General features: G+C 37.9%; 2 protein-coding genes across 3 annotated transcripts in view; one reads left to right on the top strand and one right to left on the bottom strand.

Annotated features, from left to right (window-relative positions):
• The window catches only part of LOC137287698 (sortilin-related receptor-like), a 69,759-nt gene extending 55,770 nt beyond the window's left edge, over positions 1–13,989 (top strand). The window contains exons 41-43 of the mRNA XM_067820090.1: positions 2,255–2,426; positions 3,156–3,383; positions 4,568–13,989. Coding sequence (XP_067676191.1) covers positions 2,255–2,426; positions 3,156–3,383; positions 4,568–4,632 — 465 coding nt within the window. The 3' untranslated portion in view covers positions 4,633–13,989. The remainder of the gene's footprint in view (positions 1–2,254; positions 2,427–3,155; positions 3,384–4,567) is intronic.
• Positions 13,990–14,808: 819 nt separating this feature from the next.
• Positions 14,809–19,462, bottom strand: part of LOC137287832 (uncharacterized) — a 32,018-nt gene continuing 27,364 nt past the window's right edge. For both annotated transcript variants that reach the window (XM_067820219.1, XM_067820226.1), the window contains one exon: positions 14,809–19,317. In XM_067820219.1, coding sequence (XP_067676320.1) covers positions 19,114–19,317 — 204 coding nt within the window. In that variant the 3' untranslated portion in view covers positions 14,809–19,113. The remainder of the gene's footprint in view (positions 19,318–19,462) is intronic.

Genomic DNA, 19,462 nt, shown 5'->3' with positions numbered 1-19,462 from the left:
TATCTCCCGGGGCTGGAGAACGTGCGAGCAGATGCTCTCTCTCGCTGGATCCTGGCCCCAAGTGGATGCTCGATCGGCAGATATTTGGTGTTATCTCCGAGTTGTACGGATCGTTCCAGGGGGATTTGTTTGAGTCCGGCGGGACGAATCAGATACCCATGTTCTATTCTCAAATACCGGACCAGAGGGCGTTGGCATCCAATGCTTTCCAGCTGGATTGGACAGGACAGGTTCTGTGGGCATTTCCGCCCCTTCCCCAGCTGTCCACCCAGCCTGCTCGGTTGCTTGTGCTTCTGGCACCGCTCTGGCCATCACAGAGCTGGTTTCCGGTAATTCTCAGGTTTCTGGCTCAGCCTCCTGTTCTATTACCTTTGCCACCGGACATTCACATCCCAATCAAAGGATTCAGTGGGTGGCTTGGGCTCTGTCAGGTCTAGCCTCGAGGCACGCGGAATTCCCGCGGTAGTTGCAGACACATTTCTGGCTTCGAGATGGGATTCGACAAATGTTGGCGGCTTCGACCATTCGTAGCTATTCCACCGCTATTTCCACCTTTCACACCCCTGTCAATGGTGCTCTTCTGGGGAAGCACACTCATGTGCAGCGCTTTTTAGCTGGTGTGCATCAGGTTCGACCTGCTGTCAGGCGAACCAGCCCACCCTGGAATTTGTCAATTGTGCTTGATTGTCTGTCGGATCCTACTTTCTCACGTCTATCGGCTATTTCCATTCAGCTGTTCACATGGAAGGCCATATTTCTAGAGGCGGTAACGTCTGGGAGAAGGGTTGGTGATTTACATGTCATGTCTGCAGACCCGCCGCTGACTGTCTTTCATCCTGACTGTGTCAGTATTCGCCTCTCGGATTCTTACCGTCCGAAGATCGATCACGCTTTCCATGAGACAGCTCCTATCGAACTTCCTACTCTCACATCCCTACAGCCTTCCACATCGGGGACCTCTGCAACAAGCACTCACCCGTTTGATGTCCGTATATCAAGGGATCCATACTGGTACCCATCTGTTCTGCTCTTATGGTGGTGGGAAGGCTGGGTCGCCGGCTAGTAAACAGACCCTATCTCGCTGACTAGTTTCAGTCATCTGTGCTGCTTACCAGGTTAAGGGCAAGCCTCCCCCTGAGGGGTTGAAGGCTCGCTCGGTCAGGCAGTTGCCACTTCCAAAGCATTCGCATCGGCACTACCCATTGAAGAGATTTGCTCTGCTGCTATTTAGAGCAGGCACTTTTATCAAGCTTGATATGCACTCAAGTGAGAGAGTGCGCTTTGGCCATACTGTTCTGTCCAGTGGACAGTGTCCTGCCACCCTGGCTGAGTGAGTCATGGTTGATTGTCAGTTGATTACTGCGTACAAGCGCATGTCTCCACTGTTGACGTATACTACGACTGAAATCTCGAATATTTCCAACTTACGGTGCTCTCTATAGAATCACAATGTGGGCGGGTATATGTTTGCACTTTTGACAGTGCTATTTATATCATGCTTAGCTCTGAGGTCGGGATCGGTGCGGTTGCTCCCTGTCGGTTTCCTCCCATAATGTCTCTCATGGAAACTCATCGGGAGTACACAGGTGAGATTTTTTCGTAAAGTTATATCTCGTAAATACTATCACTATCATCACGTATTGTACCAGAATTCCCTCCTCCCTAGCCTCCGGTCTTTGGGAGTCTGAGTTTATGCATATATGTACCCCAAGGACGATCTCTATGAAAAAGAATTAGACAAACCTGTAGAGGTTTCCAGTTCTTTGAAGAGAATCATCCTTGGAGTAGGGCCACCCACCTCCCTGAAATTCTGTTCACTGATTTATTCAACAGAAGGAATGATGATATGGGCTTGGATGCCTACCTGGCTGTCTGCACATGCGCAGCAGAGGCGTGACTCCACATTGTGATGGCCCGTATAATGAACAAAAAAGACTTTTTGTTTATTGTACAATATTTTATTAAAACATACAACTGTCATGTGACATTTTCCGGCAGCGGAAAATGCATATATGTACCCCAAGGACGATTCTCTTCAAAGAATTGGAAACCTCTACAGGTATGTCTAATTATATTTGTGTGTATGATATATTTAGAATTTTTATATGACTTCAAAGTGAGGAATGAAAAAGAAGAACATATATGTCCCTGTGGCATCCAGGGGATTAAAGCTAAACACGCTCACCCTAAAACAATTTTCGAAGTGTGTATAGGAGAAAGGAAAGGTGTGACTTTTCTCCTGTTTGCCTGGTAGGCATTGTTCCAGGTGGACGTGACACGGACTGACACCGACTTTCACATGACCAACTACACCAGTGCTACCCAGCTGAGCTACACCCTGGAGGTGGGCTTCACCTACAATTTCACCGTGGAGTACAACACCAAGAATGGCTTCCTCGGAGAAAAGGCTACAGTCCAATGTCCAGGTAAACTGTTACTCCCATCTTGTTTCCAGGTTGTCAAGGCAGTAAGTGCATAACTTCTTTGAATGGCATGTTTACAAGTTGGTGAATCAGTTAAGGACAAACTTTATGGATGAGCAACTTCTTTAATCAGGTGGAGCGATGGTTTGATAAAGATTCTTGTATCGTTGTCAAGCAAGTATGAGACAGAAAAGACAGGATGATATATCTTCAGTAAATAATTACCAAATAACAACAAGCACGTAATTGGGATGTACAGCAACAATGTGATGACAAGGGATTACATGTAGAAGTCAGTGACAATAGATAGCATACAGAAGCCAGTGGGATGTACAGAGCAGGAGAGCTGGGACATTTATACAAGTTGTACAACCACTTAGTGTTGGTTGGTTTGTTTTGTGGTAGTATTGAAGTGTAGTAACAATGTCATGACAAGGGATTAGAAGCCAGTGACAGTGCATTGCATACAGAAGCTAGTGGGATGTACAGAGCCAACCAACCTTAAGTTGACTCAGGATAAGTATAAAATATTAATTTCATCATATAAAATTCATTTTGCCAGTGCTGTTGTAAAATAATTCCAATTTTGTACCTGACTCCTGAGACTAACAGCAGGTAACCAGGAGGGTGAAGTAATGTAGGGTCGGATCCAAGTATAGCCTGGTCCAGCCCTGATATACGTGATATGAATGATCACTTCTACAAAACACACAAACAAATGTTTCTTTCCAGTATCCAATGTCACTGCTCCAAACGCCCAGCCAAGCACTAGTGTACTGACAACCACCAATCTCGTCGCCATCCTCGTCCCTATTGGCGTAATTGTCCTCATCCTCTCTACGCTGCTGACAGTATACATCGTTCGGCATCGGCGACTACAACGCAGCTTCCTCGCCTTCGCAAACAGCCATTATGACCCACGCTCGGGAACTACAACCTTCACGGCAGCAGATGATCTGGGTAACACTCAGCAATCTATTCTCAGTTCAAATTTGCTAATCATAAAAGCCGCAGGCTCTTTTGCTTTGATTCATTTTGTCACCTCCTTCCAATCACTTGCCCAGCATTGACTTGATACTCGGTAGAATGACTTGGTAATGTGATTCTTTGGTTAAATTTTTGTCATGTCACTGCAATCACTTGGTCAGCAGCAAATATACATCCAGTAGGATGACTTGGTAACGTGACTGTTAACGCTTTTAAATCATGATTTCCAGGAAGCTGAAAATGAAATTTGAATGCCCACTAATTCAGTCACCATTATACATTTGCACTTCATGTATAGCAGAAAACAGACAATGTTGAACCAGAGGGAGAGGGATGTTACATTGGTTTTACATTGTCTAACAAAACCGAGGAGAAGTGTTTTCTCTAACATATATACCGTCAGTAATAGATAATTACAATGTACATGATCATTTAATGAAGCTACATGACAGTAAATGAAGTGTCTGTAAAATCGGTTTAATGACTGTAACTATTAGTAGATAATTCAACTCCACTTTCTTCATTAGCTCTGTGGCTGTGTGGTAGAGAGTCTGCCTACAAATATGAGAGATGCAGTTCCTTTCTTGCTAGGGAAGACATTTGCACTTTGAGCTTAATCTTGAATGATATTTTTCTGTTGATTTCAAACACTAATATATCATTTGAATTTAGATGATCATACACAGTTAGGGAAAGATTATTGCAGAAAGTAAAACCTGGGAAGAGGTCTTACTAACAAAATGTAAAACCTGTCCCAACAAAACCAAACGTCAAATGCTGTTATTCTGGGAGAAGAGATGGCCTAATATATACTGAGAAGCAGAGTTCAGGTCTATATTGACAAAGTATTGTGCCAGTCATGTTTGTTTCTCCTGTCTGAATCTCACTTTAGGGACACAGGGGTGAAAATAACTATAAAATTGCTAGTATATTCTGATAACATGTGACTGGGAAAATATTGATATTTTCTTGTTGATTTATTTTACATAAACCATCATCCTGGACACTGGTTGATATACAAATTTGATTGCCCGACAGAAAAAACCCATTGGACTGAGATGTCGGGCAGTGGGTTATTTCAACCCTGGGACACAGTTCCAAGGCAACTTACTCGCTCGCTCGCTCACTCGCTCACTCACTCACTTTTGTCATTTCAGGTGATGATGAGGACACTCCTATGATCCAGGGATTCTCGGACGATGTTCCACTTGTCATTGCGTAATATGCCATATGCAGGCCGGGCTGATTCATGACACCACACAGTTTAATTCCTGTTTTATTTATGTGAAAAATAACTCCCCAAATCTAAATGCTGAATTAGATATGACGTCAGTTATGTTTAAAGCAAACACCTCACACGTTATTAGTCAGACACCCATCACTTTGTTGTTTACAAGATAAAAGTTGAGTTTGTAAAATAATCTTGACACAAACAAAGATCATCGTGAAAAGAGTTTTCTGTGTAGCCATTTGAGATATATTTGAGGAAGGCAAGTCCAGACTTGAGATATATATTACAAGTGCTGTCCTAATGTAACAAATTGTATATGCAAAGTTCATTTCAACAATCAGGGTTTTTTGTTTCAGGGGTTAAATGTGTAATTTTACAAATGAAGTTTTCAGGTTTAGGTTGAAACTAATCATTTGTCGACCAAGAAATGACAGCCAGACTTCTTTTTTGCCTCTGCTTTGTATATTTGATGATATAACCTACAGTAAGTTGCAGATAAACCCTCTTATGATTGTTACAATGGATATGTGTACCGTTGTTCCATACCCGTGTATATAATTTAATGCCACAATATCAGATAGTGTGACTCTGTTTCATAAATTACTGACTTGTTTAACCTTTGTGTTGTATACCGTCAGTAACATTTCTACATGTTTTCATTGTACAGATATTGTTTGCAGAATACATTCAGTAAGAATCTGATTTGTAATACAAACTGTAGCAGAAATTACATTTTGTGGTGAGGATTGGAAGAGTTAGCTCTCTTTCTCAATGACCTTCACATTCATGAGTGATGTGGCAAGAAAAAGGCATAAGCCATTTCATGTATTAAACATTTTTTAAATTACCAATCTATGGATCAGTAGAACATGTAATTTAGCAAAATGGTTTGTAAAGTATTGTGTTAGTTAGTTTGATAATTTTCAGTTATTTTTTGTAGACTATCAAATATGAGAGGTGGACATACCCATCCATATCACCTGTGTACAGTGCTCCATGTTGTCAGTACTTGTTTACAATCTACTTATTGTCTTTCAGTCTTTTTGGTGCTGTCTAGTAATGTTTGGCAATCACCTTGTTTACTGTAGTTTGATGTTCAAGATGTGGACAAATTTCACGAGTTGGTGTGACCAAGACCATGTTTTGTTGAAAATACTGTCATGATTCATTGTGCTTAAATTATATCCTCTTGAACTGAAGATTTGTAAGTTTCAACATGTATGGTAATCACTGATACACTGTGTTTAATTTTGATTTGATGTTGCCTCTTGACAGTGATAGTTGGATTATAGGCTAGACTTTTCTTAAATATTTTTTGGAAAATGTTTTGAGATACAGTAACAGCTGATAAATTGAAAGTAGTTTTGAAAGTTTGTGCTAAGGAAGGTCAGATCTGATACTATTGGGAATTATTTACTTTGTTTCATTGTTTTCATATATTTGGTAATCTGGTTTTGCGTTTTTTAAGACTTTATGATATATTTTTTTCATATAATCATAAGGAAGTCGGGATCTTTATCTTTGTTTGAGATCTTTATACTGGACAAAAATAGTTAGGGATATTTAAATTTTTTAAATTATGAGTAATGATGTATTTATTCATTGACATACAGATAAAATACCAGTCATAAAAATACCAACATCCCTACCTTACCTTGTCCAGTATATTACATTTTCCTTGTCAGTTCATTAGTGCCTTTTGTTTCTTGAAATAACCAGTTAGTGTTAACCTTTATACTAACAGTGCTGGTGATTATGATTTTTTTACTCATTATCCACAGAACAAAGATTTTTTCATGCTTATGTATAGCTTCAGGCAAATGTGTTATCACCTTTCAGACAGTTAGTCTCTAACACATTTGTTGACGGTAGGCGTCGGATGTTCATCGGATGGCGGTTCACCGTCTATATAAATCATAGTGCTAAAACTTGTCATATTTACGAAACAGAGTTGGCCATTTGAATGTTATATATGTATTTTAGGGACTATCTCAAACTTTTCATTGATCTTTTCTCAATGCATATGATAAAATATTTAAGAAAAAGTGTATTTTATCTGAATCAATTCTTTGCAAGAAATAGAATTTGAACAGTTTATAAAAATGTGGTATGGTAACGATCATTGTATTGAGGAATATTTTGTATGTTGAGTTTGAGATATCCCATAAACAGAATCTCGAACTGTGATTATATATTTTAGATGTGTTTTGTGTCTAATATAGGATTAGTACTATGTGTCTAGAATGTTGGTAATCTCTATGTCTACTGTCTTCTTGCAATGTCCAGTCTGACAAGTAACCACTCGTCCATCATGTTTATTGTGGAGAATGTTTTTGATGCCAATGACCTTGAAACAGGGATGTTGCCAAGTTGAAGGTCATATTGCTTGTTTGTTTGACAGTATACTCAGACATCTGGTCAACTTGATATCAAATGTAAAATGAAGGTGTAAAATGTTTCAAAAACATTTTATTTCAAAATTATTAATTTTTATGTTCAAACCCATGATTCAAGCAGTGTGCGAAATAGTTGCTGAAATTTGCTAGCCATTTGGACTAGGTATGTTGGAAAGTTGCTAGCACAAAACGTTGTGCACTAGCCTGAAATCTGAGTGTAGTGACAGGTTTCATCATTAAGCAGCTGATACGATGAAAATGTTCATCAGACCATAGCCCCACATCATTTACAAGTGTATTGTAACTTAGTAGGTTGGAGCCACGACAGTTCTCCAGTCAGTCAGGCTAGTGACTGTAGACAACAAGGACAATCTGATCGAGCAGAAGGAGAAACTGTCTTTTCCAGCTGATGGACAGTGTCATTTTGTCCAGTACCTGGATTTGAATTAAGCTGATATATTTGGATAAGTATTATATGTCGCTGATTCAGAAGCTGAAACTGTTGTACCATCATATTGATCATATAGTCCTGTGTTGCCACAGTAACAATACTCAGAGACATTAGAATATGACAACTTGGCAACATTGCAGTTACATTTCAAAATGTAATTTTGTGTAAATACACTAAGGAAAAAAAATAAGGGATCACATGAAAACATAAATGTTCCCTTATTTTTTCCAGTTTTATTTTTCACAAGCTAAGTGATTCAAAGCTCGTGAAGAAACCTGGAAAAAGATAAAGGAACACTTGTTCTTTCACGTGATCCCTTAATTTTTTTTCTCAGTACATTTGAAAGAAAAGAAATTGTGTTGTATCAGCTCCTGAGAATTTGTTATGGCTCCAGAGTGTCTTTTTGTCCGTGTCACTTGGGTCCATGAGATTAGTGAGTTATGAACACTGTTGTGGTTGTGTTGGCTGTTGCTGGGTTAGACCTGATGAACACACCTGGGATTTGAGAACTGTTCTTGATGGTCTGTTAAACAGGGGAAATTCATGTAATCGTATACTGACCACTTTAAGTAACGCATCATTGTCTGCATTCCTAATGGTGACAAAGGAAATACGAACATTATGTCCATTTCTTCTTGTCAGTGTATGACAAGGTGTGCAGTTGTTGTTGAATATATAGACGAGATGGGCTTGTTCTCAAATGTGAGATTATTTAAAGGCACCTACTACCAAGTAGTGGTGTGGTTGGATCAAGTGATTGTCTGGAATCAACATGGACATTGGAGAGTCCTCTGTACCGAGTGAAGGGGGACTGGTGATGGACGGAAGAGTTCAGTGTGTAAAAAGTGGGGAGGGTTGGGGTGTGAAATGGGAGAGTATTTTTCATTAGAAGGGAGATGTAAAGGAATTGATGGTGGAGTCAGTTATAGAACAAGGGACTTTGCTGACGGAAATGGATGGATGAGTCCATTCTACAGTAGAAGGGGAACCTGTGATAGGAGAGTCCATTGTGCAAAAGAAAGTAACTTCGGATGGAAATGAGATGGGAGAGGCCATTGTAGAGGAGAAGGGGGAGTGTAATGAGTAAGTCCATTACCCAAAGTAGTGAACAAGCTTGTGGTCAAAAGAATGAACACCACTTGTAGCTTTATAGAAAAAACTGGAGGTTGTTGCCAAGCCCCAGATGGGTGGTGTCAGATAATATGACATATTTTTTTAGGACATGGGTTGTTGATCTTGTTTTGATACAATACTTATTGATGTACAAGAGGATCTGTGGTACTGGACATGGTGGTGTTGGTGATGGGGATGTATGCAAGTGTTGGATGTACGCCATTGATGAATCTGCCATATTTACTCTAAAATATTCATCCACAAGTACTCCTCAGCACCTGATAAGAATGCAGGGTCCCAGTCCACCACATGTCGGTAGCACTAGGACATTCGTTTGTCTATGATCAACTGTAGAGTTACGACAGGTCTTATCATTACGAACACTTTGTGGATTGCGACCCTGAAGTCTGTCACAAATAACGAATCTCCTACGTAGGGCAGACAGGTGGCATAGTGGTTGAAGTGTTGGTACTTTGTGTGTAGCACATTTTCGGAGTATTTTGAAACAGAATATACGATAACTCCCATCAGAAATTAAGCAGAGAAAAATAAGCTGTGGACTGTCAGCTACAAGCAAAGAGAAATCTCTTGTATAATTTAGAGTAAATATGTATTGTTTGGAAAGGATTGTGAAAGTGTTTGTAGATACTCTTCAAATATTATACCCTATATATATGTGTGTATACATATGTGTAAATATGGAAAATGGAACCTTTATGTAGACGTGAATATATTCAGGAAACATAGTTTTCACTTTTTATTCTCAGCACAAACGTATCTATTGGTGTTGTCTCTTTGAAAAGCCATTGAAAACAAACCGTCCCAAATAAGTTTGATTTTCAAATTTATCATTTTGTATAAGCAATTTCAAAGATTTCTCAGTAATTTAAATAGTTTGTATATTTTGAATTTGGCTCTCCACTTTTGATGTTGTTCATGTTTTATGATATAGAGTCATTATCATAGTGTTCAATGTTTGAAGCACTCGAGTCATTAGAAGCTCTCGAAGGGTTCTCTTTAGAATTCTTGCTCTACAGGTGCTTGATTTGAAATCAGTTTTGGAATAAGAATTGCATATATTTGTATTTTCATCTTAAAACATGTTACTAAACACCTGATGTTTGTAAAGACTGTGTTTGGTGGGTATTGCAGATAAGCATTCCATTTGTGGGTGTTCTCTGACATGTTTCAGCAGTGTAATACATTGCTATATCTGTTCCACTATCGCTCGTGGACACACACAGGCCCTTTGTAGTCAATAGCAGATTGGCTGAAGTGTTTGCCTGTCCTGCCGAAGACCCTGATTTGATTAAGTTGTTGAGACCAGTGCTGGTGTCTCCTGTCAAGATGTTCCTGGAATATTACTAAAAGCTGCATAAAACTATACTCGCTAACTCACTCGAACAAAGCAAGGTTGGCTTCATGGCAGCCGTGTGTGTTCATGTGTGATGGAGGGACAGTCTGTACAAATGTCTGAAGTATTCTTGATGAAATACATTCTGTGTCCTATCTGTGTCAAGGACATGAAACTTGGTCTTAAGAAATGTGATATGTTTATTGTGTCAGAGTGCTTAATACATTGAATACAGTACTTGTTCACGATGTATGTATACATGTCCTTAAGTTGTATATGAGAGGGTGTACTCATGTCATCAGAGTTGGGTCTTGTTTTAGCTGTAAATAAACTGGACAATTTGAAACTTTGTAGCAGTATGTCTGGTCAAGTGGTGGACTTATTCCTGGGTTACTGAAAATGGTATCGTTTGATAGTCATTTTTATTCTTTGTAAGATCCGTGCATCTTGGAGATCTTCACACTACGGCTGTTTGATGTTTTTGTTATGGAAAAACAGTTATACGACAGTCGTCAAGTGAAGATGACAGTAACAAACATAACAATGGTCTTGCTGGATTTTCAGATCTGTGGTATCTGGATCTGTGGTAGGTCTTTTTATTGCATTGTGATAGTCAGTGTTTTATAAAGTTGTGTTTTTTTGGATATAGATGTTCCAATCTGTTTATAAAACTAAACCTAAATCAAAGCGTGAAGCATGTGAAAGGATTAGGTGGAAGGAGTTATGTGAATGGTGAGTTATGTACTGGTCGAACTCTGGGACATGGGTGAGCTGTAAAAGATAAAGAAGTAACATGTTATGGGGTGAGTTATGGAGAAGTCAACTGGTGAGACGTAAAGGGTGAGCTGTAAACGATGAAAGGGCAGCAGTGATATGCTTAGGGTGAGTCATGGAGAAGTTGAATGGTGAGACATGTAAAGGGTGAGCTGTAAAGGATGAAGTGGCAGCAGTGATATGTAAAGGGTGAGTTGTGGAGAAGTGGAATGGTGAGACATGTAAAGGGTGAGCTGTAAAGGATGAAGTGGCAGCAGTGATATGTAAAGGGTGAGTTGTGGAGAAGTGGAATGGTGAGACATGTAAAGGGTGAGCTGTAAAGGATAAGGGTGAAATGTAAAGAATGTGTAGTGAAATCATATGGTTGAATCACTGAAAACAAGGAGAAACAGGAACCAAGACGCAGAAGGGAAAGCAACTGATTGATGGAGTTCCTTTTCAACTCCATTTTAGCAAAAAATATTTTGTCATGACAAAGGGATTGTACTTTCCTGCCTCTAATTACAAGCGTGTCACAGATTTGCCTTATACCATAGATCTGAGGTCTGCAAGTCTAGGGGACCAACAGAACTTGAAGACAATCAGAAGGGATTAAAAACAGATGTACAGATTTCATCTGCAGTCGCTCAGTACACGGTCATGTTTTGTGTCTGTGAGGGAATAATTTGACAAAAATATTTGAAGATGTAACAAGTTTGAAAGTTTCATTTTGATCAAATCAGTGAACAAGACATTGGAGAACTTCCTGTCTGTTTTGTAGATATTGTTGTAACCAATTACTTCTGGGAGTATCACGATAATATATGTATATGTGGTATTGGATGACAAATATTGTAATGAGATTTTCTTGACAGACTTTGTTAGTTTGTTTGCATCTGACGTTAAAAGACACAATTATAGAAATATTAATTTGCTTTGTATTTTTATGATATCTTGGAGAAGAATTCCGACTTTGTGCAGAGAACTGGTAGTTTTGAGCTTGTTGGATGTTTTTGCCTGCAATAGTTTTCACTGAAGTGTCGTAGTAGATACATGTGCTGTTTAGTAAATTAGTGTTATTTTCTTAATTCCAAAAAATATTAATTTGTTTTGCTTATGAGAAAGTTGCAATTTGGTTATTCATTCTTAAAGTTTGAAATAATTCATTTATTATTTTTGTGCTTATTTTTTAATTGGATATGAATCGTCATTTGCTTTATGTGGTGTAGATAACTCCTCTTCCAACTACTGAAGTGAAACCTTGTTAAACTGGACTTACTTAATCAGGACTTTGATAATCTGAAAACCTGTCATTCAGGGCAATTACTACTTGTCACTTCTCTGAAAAAAAAAATGTATTATAAAAAAATAGAAAATGAGTTTTTACTTTGTTGTTCTGATTAGCAGGTGTTCATTTTATATGTGGGGACCATATCATGACTTCAGAAACTTATCATTAGGTAACCTTGACAGCTACTAATGTTTACAGCCTGTGTTAATGCCATGTCCCTAAGTTCAAGATGAAATGGGAAAGGCTGTGGCTGAGCCAACAGTGATGCAAAGCTCTAATAGTTATATATACCCAAGAGACATTGACCATGGGTTTATTTAGTTGACTAAAGAATCTTCTGTACAGGCAATAATATGATAGTGTCATCTATATCCATAGTTTTTGAGAAGTGTTTTAATTTTTGTGTTTTGCTCAGTTGTGTTTTTGTGCTCACTATGGCCTTTGATTCATTCCAACATTCCAGCCCTCGATGTACCAAGCTTTTGTCGTGTGTGTAGTTGACTTGGGGCAAGGTGGTCAGTCCCAGGAGATTTAGTTGGTATGGAAATGTTGAAGGAAATGATCATTTCTGCTGTTATCATTATTGTCATGTGAATTTGGAATCTAGGATCTTCATCTGCCTTGGAGACATTTGGTTTCAAATCTCCATTGAAGCAGATTTCTGATGTTCCCTGCCTTGATAATGCTGGAATATTTCTAAAAGTGACGTAAAACTTCACTCACTCAAATCTCCATATCTATGAATAATGTTAACACCTTGAGTAGGAATGTGATTTCTCTGACACAGGACCAATATTGGGAGAGAAGATTTAAATTATTGCAAACAAATCTCAAGTTTATTCCATTTTTCTCAAGATCAGTTGATTTGGAATCTGATGTGAATTTTGAAGACTCCTACCCACTCCCTTGTCTCAATGTCTCTTTTCATGTTGTGTAATATTTGCTTTACTGTGCCCAGGAATGGGAGCTTTTGGTCTGCGATTTGCTTTTCTTGCAATTTTTGTGTGTGTGTGCATGCGTGTGTGTGCGTGCGTGCATGCATGCATCGTCGGTGGTAGCTTGTATTTGAACTGAAGAAATTCAAACACAATCAGTCTAGGCCTGTTCCACAAATCGATCTTCTCAATATGACTTGACCTGTTTTGGAGAACAGAATTGTGAGAGTCCGAACATTGCTTTGTGGAATGAAACTAGCTATTCTCAATAGACCTGTAGCTTTCTTCTCAGAGGTCTATTTGATGACAATGGATACCAAGAAACTGTTGAGACATCGCTATGATAGCAGTGAGTTTTGTACTATAATTAGCATGTACCAGAAGAGCCATGACTGAACAGTATACAAGTTGATTGGTTAATACACTGAAATTTCCTGGATCAATATTTGTTAAATGTCATTCCAGTAGCAACATATCATGTCACCAATGACAGAGTTCAATGCTCGTGACCACTGGTCACTGTTTTAATTGATATGCAACTTCCTGTATAGGCAACATTTAGATATAGATTTTTTAATGTCATTGGCTTGCTTGACTATACAGAAGAAAGAAGTTGCATATCCATAAAAGTAGTCTTCATCGGTCATCTTTCCAACTTGGTCCTTGGCTCTGTGGTGCAGACTTAAATATTATCTGACCACTGTCATACAGCTGGAATATTGTTGAGTGTGGCATTAAACAAAATGCATGTAAAACAATGGAAATAGTCCAACAGCTGAGGATCCTAGTCCTGTTGAACCAAATGCACAAGTAGTATGGTTGCTTCTAAAATGACAACTAATTCTCTTTCTAATTTTTAGGCTCTTGGGTTTCAGTTCAGCATTGTCCGAGAGATCAATGTTTGTGTATTTGATGTGAATCACAAAACTGTTTGTATTGTTTGCTTCTTGTGTTGATGTTTGCCTTGCTTTAGTTTTCACTGTTATGATGTACATATCGGACATATATTTTAAGAGCAATCACCACTGTGAGAATAAAAATCTATCATTTTTTAACATGGCACTGTTTGTTGTGACTCAAAATAATTCATCAATACCCAGATGACTAGATAGAAGACATCCCTGCTGGTTTAAAACTATACTGAATAACAAAGGAAATGCAATTTTAAAAAATAATGAAATTCCATAAAAGTAAGCATTTGCTTTCTATTTAAAATCGTGATTTAAAAAAAAAACAAACCTGCATTTCTTTCGCTGTTCAGTATAACATGATTACCACACATCTGCAGGTTACCTGCCTCATCAAATGGTTACCATAAAGATCTGGTCTAGAAATAGTCTTCAGCAATCCATAAATAAGAGGTGACTAGCGTGATCAGGGTCCTATCTACACAGGTGTTTGTTGAGCCTGTGACATTCATAAGCCTGTGATTATCAAGATACAACATGCAACATTTATGAACTCTGTAGATCTGATTTGGCCGACATGTCATCTTAATCCAGTGATGATAAAACCATTGGGATGTCTGGTCCAGACTGGATTATTTACAGATCGCTGCCACACAGATGGAATATTGGCGAGGGTAGCCAATAAGGTGAAGCGAGTGACACAACAGATCAATACATTTTAGATAAGACATGAAGTGACATTCAAATCAGATCTTGGAGCACAACTGTAGGATGCAAGTCCAGAATTATACATAAAAAAATGTTTAAAGCCAGCAATTTGATCTTTGTGTGAAAAGATTGACTTCTTCCATGTGCGAGTCTGTAGAAATGAGAAATGAAATAATTGCTGAGGTTTACTTTTTCTTCTCTCATACTCGAAACAAGATTTCCAAGACCCTACACTAGAAACAAACAAACAAACTATTGTTTTTCATTTTTTTATTTTGATTGATTATAGCTAAAATAGTATTTATAATTAAATATGAAAATCATGTTAATTTCTACAATTTCTTCATAATGTACAAGAATGATTTCAACAACCAACAACTGTTTGAATCTGTTAACCATCTTAATTGTCATACAACATGGTAGTAACTGATCTCCAGTTTGTGTTGAACTGCCTGGTAAAAGCTGTCAGACTACTTTTCCCCAATGTATTCTTGATGTCGGATGACTGTGTGTTCGCATTCCGTTCATCAGCCACTTTGAGCTCGGGAATGGGGAACGGGCAAATCTGGGACTGAACTGACAATGCACAAGGGACATGAGTCTGCATCAACTTTTTCAAATTACAACACAGCTTTAGAAAGTATCTCCGTTAAATGGCCATGTGATGTTATCACTCTGTTTTAGATGGGTTTAGAGCACAAAAGTTCCTGTATAATAAGTAATGCTTCCTAGCTGGATTTCCTTATTTTCAAAACACGGATATGCTTGTCTTCACTCAGTTTAGAAATAAGAACCATCAATACTGGCTGGCAAATTCTGGGTGAGTTAATTCTGACATTTCAAGCAAATTATAACAGGAACACCTGGTAAATGTGATTTTATATATAATAATTTGTCAGTATTACAACAAACAAAAATACAAAAAATATAACTTCATGTCAAACTGTTACCATTAACAAGTCTTGCTCTTTGAGCCAAACTTCAATTGTCCAGACACATATACTACTCACACTTTGCTAAGGATCAAATCATGGATAAAACAGATACTATGATGTGGGGTCACATTTGGTTTAAATATCTAAGCCTAAGGATGGATCAAAGTTTTCAGTATGTCACTGCCTCTTGTAGTCCCCTTACCTGCTATTGGTGGGTGTTGAATATCGGTCACTTCCATGGTTTGCAAAATGGTTCACTGGTGGCATGAAATTTCTTTTTATGGTTAATCATTTATCAAGTGCATAAGGTTAGAATAAAAGGGCTGTTTACCTAAAGAGGGGTTACCCTTTATTTTTTCTTAAGCTTTAAATGGATAAAATTTCAAATGATAAATCTGTCTAAGTGAAGTTGTGAAAGTTTGGGATCAGCAAGAAAGTGCAAATAGTATGTTTCATTAATGTACATGTTGTTACTTTCTTCACAACCATGGAAACATGAGCATAAATCATCTCATGGTCACAGAACTACCTGGCGTCAGACACACTGATGATTGAGGTCCATGGGAAATATTGGCAAATTATAATATAAGAAACAAGTGTCTCTACATAATGATAACTGGTCACTACCTTCCAACTCTCAGTACATGCTTTTAATTAACCACCCTGTTAATACAAGTGTATCACAATTAATCATTAACCAAACATAATTTTAATAGTGAAGAAGTTCAAAAAGAAATTCAAAATTTACTTGGTATTTTTTTAAACAAAAAAACATGAAAAACAATGCTCCTGAACATCAGTGAACTTCTATCATATTCAGATATGGTCAAGTATTTACTACAATGGAGACCTTCAAAATCTGGATATTCACTGCCTATTGAGTTTGAAAGAAATCTTACTGTTGAAGTCACCAACCTTGTGCTTGTTGCAATTGTTAACATGCTAAAATCAAACCAATTCAGAGATGTAACTATGGTAACAAGAATGGAATGTGTTCAGACCTCTAAGGAAATATTCAATGTGGAAAAACAAATCACAAAAAAATATATCTTCATATTGCATAAGATGAAAACGCAAATGCTAATATGATATTTTCATGATAACATCAAACAGCATGGTAAAAATATAAAGGACATACAAAAATGATTATATACAATGTGATATATGTAATATACATGTCTAAATATTTGGTACACAATCAGAATCTCATTCCGAAACAGAAAGGATGAATCAATGAATTAATTCAGTGAATTAATGAATCAATCAGACATTTCTCCAGACACACAACAACTATATACAATTCATTTTCAAGGATTCTTATCAAATATACAAATCATTTTTTATATTGCTGAGCAAAGGATTTAACCAATTTCAAGAAATGCTGACTCAGTAATATTCCTGTTCTATGGCAATGATTGCCTTTCAGAGATGCTGAGACCGGAGCCTGACCATGGGTCAGCATTGGCTTCGATGGCCCAGGTCTAGTCCACTATCCCCTTGAATTTATGACAAGATAGAATTTATGACAAGAGAGAAAAACGACATCCAGAAATAGAACATCCAGAACAATTATGTGAAGTCTTGAAACTGTTTGTCCCTTCACTACCCAAATCATAGAACTAGAACTTGAGAGAAAATGAAGAAAAGCACTTGTATATGTTTCAGAGCTGTCAACAAAGTAGGTAAGTAACTTACTGGGCAATTGTCAGCACTATTGTTTCTACACTGTTACATGATGTCTATCTATCTCCAACATGTTCACCACTATCCAATAGTGTGACACCTTGTTAATCTGGTCTCCTTGTCCATAAACGACAACTAGGGGAGACAATTTAGGGAGATGGACTGTGACTGTACGAGGAGCCAGTGAGTTGTTTATCTGGAAATTTGCTTAGGAGGACAATATCTCTTTGAGCATTATGACCAGATTGACTGTGCATGTATCTGTGACACTACTTGACATACAACTTATCACAGGCCTGGCAAAATACCAAGTGATCATTGTTATGAATCAAGGTTTTCAAGTCACAGTAACATTTACTTGTGATGCTTACTGTAAAGTAAAAAGTCCCCAAACATCTGCAGTCAAGATGTTTAACAGAAAAACTCTAAGAACCCTTTTCCTGAAGAAAAATTGCATTTTTGAAGCAGAGATATTTACTGCAATTCGTGAATACAAAAGGTGGTGAATTCTTTTCAATAATTTGCCATAATGAAAAACCCTAAAATCATTTAACATCAAAGGATGAAAGAAGTGATCATGCTGAAGACAGAAATACTCCTATGCCTAAGGTCTCACTAATGCACATACTAGCCATGTCTCACAACACTGGCATGTCATCACTCTTATTGACATGTATATGTATTTACAGCTAGGTGGAAAATAAAATGGGGAAACAATACTTTAAATTCTATATTTGTAAGCAGCTAAAGATATCAAAGATTATTTAACACTAAGAAGCATACATGTATGTGAAAAGCAAGATTATTGACAAATGATATTTGAGGATGCAGATTCTTCAACAATTTACACCCTTAACCAAGACCTGATGAACTGCAAATGTGGACCATTGGATCATCAACTGGGATCCATGTTGAGGGACCACCAGTCTGGACCAATGGCCAACAAATTGGGACCTCTGGATAAAAATCCAGACTGAGAGCACACTGATCACTACACACATCTATAAATCAAGACAGCAGGACACCCAGAGGCAAGATTATAACACATCCAACATACCAGTACAAATAATGCCTTGAAAATATCAATCTTATTGTTATGAAAGCGTACATGCATCCATTCAGGAGTCACCAATCTTTCCTGATTTTAAATTGTAACATGCATATACTTATTATCAGGTATCATTACATGATTCAAATTAATTTCGGCGATCTTAAAACTGTCCTCCTGGTTCCTTAATAACATACATGTTGGGCAAGGAAACTCAAATCTCTGCTTTGCTGGTTTAGGGCATACATCATTTATCCATCAGTTTGAAGCCACTGTCTGCCAAAAAAGTTCATTCTTATGTGACATTACGCTAAAAACCACTGGAAATGTTGCTATGACTGTAAGTATGGAAATCTTTTAGCACAATCTGTGCCATATTTATAAAAGCTGAGAGATTATATGTTTTAGTTACTCTAAAAATATCAACGAAAAAAAATCCAACCATCATATTATTTCTTGCAGATTTTCAAATATCTTCTAGTACTCCTTCCCTTCTAATGCTGCAGAACTTATTGGATGCACCACGTGAAGCCAAGTTTCAACCCGAAAAGTACAAAAATAGTCTCATATGTTTGCTGTCCATCAGCCAGGGAACTGGGACGGATTTTTGTTTTATAGATCACTTATGCGTTTTCATGTCACTTCAATTTACAAAAAGGGAATTTACAAAAAAAAACATTTGAGTGAATGACACGTGATTTTCAATAACGACAATGTGAAAAGCCTCATTCTTAACTTACAGAGAGCAAATTCCCAAACATCTGTATTTTTCTGGCTGAAAACTAAACATCCCTGCATACTTCAATGTTAAGATTTTCAGAATATCATCTGCTCTGTGTAAGCCATGGAATAGACGACAATGTTGTATATTTATGACGTTGCTGCTGCTGCCACTTCTTATACAGCTGATCCATAACCCTGTGATCTGCCCATCCTGGTGTCGTTGTCGTCGTCGTCGTAGCTGCGTCGGCTGGCTCTGCTGTCGTCCAGGTTGTCATCCATAGCGGGGTTAGCCTGGCCGCGGTTGTGGTAGTAGTTATGTGGATTACGCTCATGTGGCACGTCCATGGCGTCGTTTTCACGTCCCTTCATTCTGTTTGGCTGGAAAGAATGAATTCAGTTGCTGTATAGACAGGATATCATAACATTTGGAACTTTTCATCAGTTGCTTCAAAATCCAAATCACAAAATTCAAGGTGTTTTGATTGGAAATGTTTTTGAATTTAATATCCTAGTTTAGTGCTGC

The sequence above is a fragment of the Haliotis asinina genome, chromosome 1 (genome assembly GCF_037392515.1).
Source record: "Haliotis asinina isolate JCU_RB_2024 chromosome 1, JCU_Hal_asi_v2, whole genome shotgun sequence".
Lineage (NCBI taxonomy): Eukaryota > Metazoa > Mollusca > Gastropoda > Lepetellida > Haliotidae > Haliotis > Haliotis asinina.
Note: the sequence above shows the minus strand (reverse complement) of the source record. Positions and strands in the feature narration are given on the sequence as shown.